This window comes from Gossypium arboreum, chromosome 13 (genome assembly GCF_025698485.1).
Source record: "Gossypium arboreum isolate Shixiya-1 chromosome 13, ASM2569848v2, whole genome shotgun sequence".
NCBI classification, from domain to species: Eukaryota; Viridiplantae; Streptophyta; class Magnoliopsida; order Malvales; family Malvaceae; genus Gossypium; species Gossypium arboreum.
In genome coordinates, this window is record NC_069082.1 from 111,019,544 (window position 1) to 111,022,450 (window position 2,907).

Genomic DNA, 2,907 nt, shown 5'->3' on the forward strand with positions numbered 1-2,907 from the left:
GTGTTTAGTTTATTTTTATGCTATATTACAGTATTTAATCTCATCATCACTATTATTTTATATTAATCACATGTAAATGTATTACCCATTCTTAGTCTTAAACCTCACAACTTTTCTACTTTGGTTTTTAACTTTTTTTTTGGGTTTATATTAATTTTATAATTTAATTTTTTTAATTTGGTCCCTAAACTTTAATTCTGTTAAAGTATAGTGATAGATTGTGCCATATCATCGTCTGATTTTTTAAAAATAAAGTCTTTATTTTTAGATTTTATATTATTTTTAATAAAATTTAAGTGATGAATGGTATATAAAAACTTAAAATGGATTGATTAATAAAGGAAATGAATTGTTTAGTCATTTTATTAGACACGTTTGAAACACTAACAACAAAATGCAATGGCCAATACGGAAATAACCCCATGTATTAGTACTTGATTTTCTTTTTCTTATGAAAATTTTATCTCATTTCATTGCCTATGAGAACTAATTACTTTAGCTTTGGGCCGCCGGCTATAAATGCTCTGTATTTACACCAGAACCTTCCCCACCCTCACTCGTTAAAAACCCACTTCTTTCACTTCTAACATTCAATTCAACCTTTCACACTCCCTCTCTCTTCACTCCTTTTGTCCCTTGTTTTAGATATTTTCTTCCGATGTTAAAGGACTGTTTCCCTGGATTAGCATTTAGATGTGGAGAAGCTCTTGCTTTCTGGATTTTTGTTCTAATGACAGATCTTAGGATTGGATTCTTAATTAAACTCTTCAAAAGATCACTCTTTGCTGCTTTCATCTGCATTTTTGCTTTAGGTAATATGCTTTCTTTGCTTCAAGTTTTGTACTTCTCGCTTTTTGGTTATCTTTTTTAGCTACTCGGGTTTGTTTTTTCATCGATTTTGGCTTTTCCTGCAGATCCCATTTTCTTGTATATATTGTGTTGGTTTTGTCTCTGACAAATGAGAAAGTTTGTGCAATATTTACCTCTTCTAAACTCCTATATTATGTTACTCTGATTCGGGTATAGTTTGGAGGATCGATCCTCCCTGTTTATAGCTGCTATATCAGTTTGAACTTTGGACTCAAATTTGCTTGTAGGAGGAGCCATAGTGGGAACTGTAGTAGGAGCAATGAAAGGGCAAACAACAGAAACTGGGTTTTTCAGGGGAGCTGGAATTGGGGCTGTTGCAGGTGCGATCACAGCCGTTCAGTTGCTGGAATCATTGGCTGATGGGGAGTCATTGTCTAAGGTCACAATTCGCATTAATTTCATCCTCACTAATAGTTATACATTCAAGTGGAAAATTTTCTATTTTAATTAACCCTTTGTTTAAATATAAAAATAAAAAATAATAAAGTATAAATTTCCTTATTTGATTTGCTGTTTTATAGGTAGCCTTATTGGTTAGCTTAGTAAATGGAAAGGTTTTCATTGAATGGGTAAGCCCAGCAGTGCTAAAAGCATACCAATGGCAAGTAAGTAACTCTCTGAGTAGCCAAACAAAGTAATATTTGGGTTTTGGTTACACTGTTCCTCTTATGTTGATGAAAAAAAATTGCAGATGAATTCACTTGAATCGACATACAGAGAAATCTCAGACATATATGATGTAAATGGAGGAAAGGGTTTATCTAGAAGTTGCATCCAAAAGCTTCCAATGCAGGAATTTCATTCTATTGAGAGGATCAAATCAAGGGAGGAATCTTATTGTTCAATTTGCATACAGGTAAACCAAATCTCGATATCTGCAATCCTTTTTCTTTTCATTTCGATTTGTGTAGCAGTCAAATGAGATTTTGCATGTATATATATATTTTCCTATAGGGATTAAAGGATGGAGAAATGGCAAGAAATCTTCCCAGATGTGGGCACATCTTTCACTTAAAGTGCATAGATGAATGGCTAAGCAGGCAAGGAACTTGTCCCATGTGTAGAGAGGATGTTCTTGACGATGATGATAATGGTGGTGGTGGTGGTGAAGAAGTGTTAATCAGGAAATTTTGATTCACAAAAAGTTGAGTTTTTCTTTTTTGTTCTGAAATCTGGTGTATATATAGAGCTATAGACCATTGCACAAGGGTTTTGTAGAAACTTTTTGATATTTCAAAGCAGTAAAGTAGCGGTCGTATTATATATTATTCAGATTTAGATTGAAGTCTTAATTTTGAGTATTGGTTCAATATATTTAAAATATTTGAATGGTCATATTTTTAATACATTGATGAAAATTATGTTAAAATTATTTATTTTATATAATTTATTGGAAATTTCAATGCAAAATGTTGAGCAACAATGCCAGCTCATTGGCAGTGAATGTATCAGTCAATATGAACTTCCAAATCTGAGCAGCACCGCCTTCATTTGCACAATAATGGGGCTTCTGAGATACTTTATTTATGATATTTTCCTTTCAACTTTGCTTCAAGTTTTGATAATATCTTAAGTTATAGGATTTCAATTTACGCCCATCAGAGACGGGCCCAAAGGGATTTAATCCATCTATTTCAGCATTCAAAGCTTAAAAATGTTCCGAAACTGACCTTCATGTCTTTAGTTAAAATATGTCAATATCCCAAATAAATTTTGTTAAAACAACAGCAAATACAATACTTAGATTAAACTATTAAAATTTAATAGATTCTCTACAAACAACCGAAGACCCACATCCTGCTAAAAATCAATTTAGTGATGCGATTACCCATTGTATTCTCACATTTCTTATTCATCCATTTTCGATAAATAGATAATTTTAGGAAATATTTTTAAAACCAAAACGGTAGTTAAATAAATTAGATCATCAATTTTTCAGTCGATCTAATTAAAAATTTATTAAAAATAAAATATTAAAATTTTAGTTTAACTATCGATTCAACCAATCTGTACCGGTCACAATTCATCAGGTTTGTT

The 2,907-nt window shown here is 31.8% G+C and overlaps 1 protein-coding gene across 1 annotated transcript; it reads left to right on the plus strand.

Annotated features, from left to right (window-relative positions):
• The first annotated feature begins 486 nt into the window (after positions 1-486).
• Positions 487-2,239, plus strand: LOC108462872 (NEP1-interacting protein 1-like). The gene is made up of 5 exons (XM_017762780.2): positions 487-812; positions 1,098-1,249; positions 1,392-1,475; positions 1,562-1,726; positions 1,825-2,239. The coding sequence occupies exons 1-5, from the start codon at positions 659-661 to the stop codon at positions 2,002-2,004; spliced, it is 735 nt and encodes a 244-aa protein (XP_017618269.1). The 5' UTR covers positions 487-658; the 3' UTR covers positions 2,005-2,239.
• The last annotated feature ends 668 nt before the right edge of the window (positions 2,240-2,907 follow it).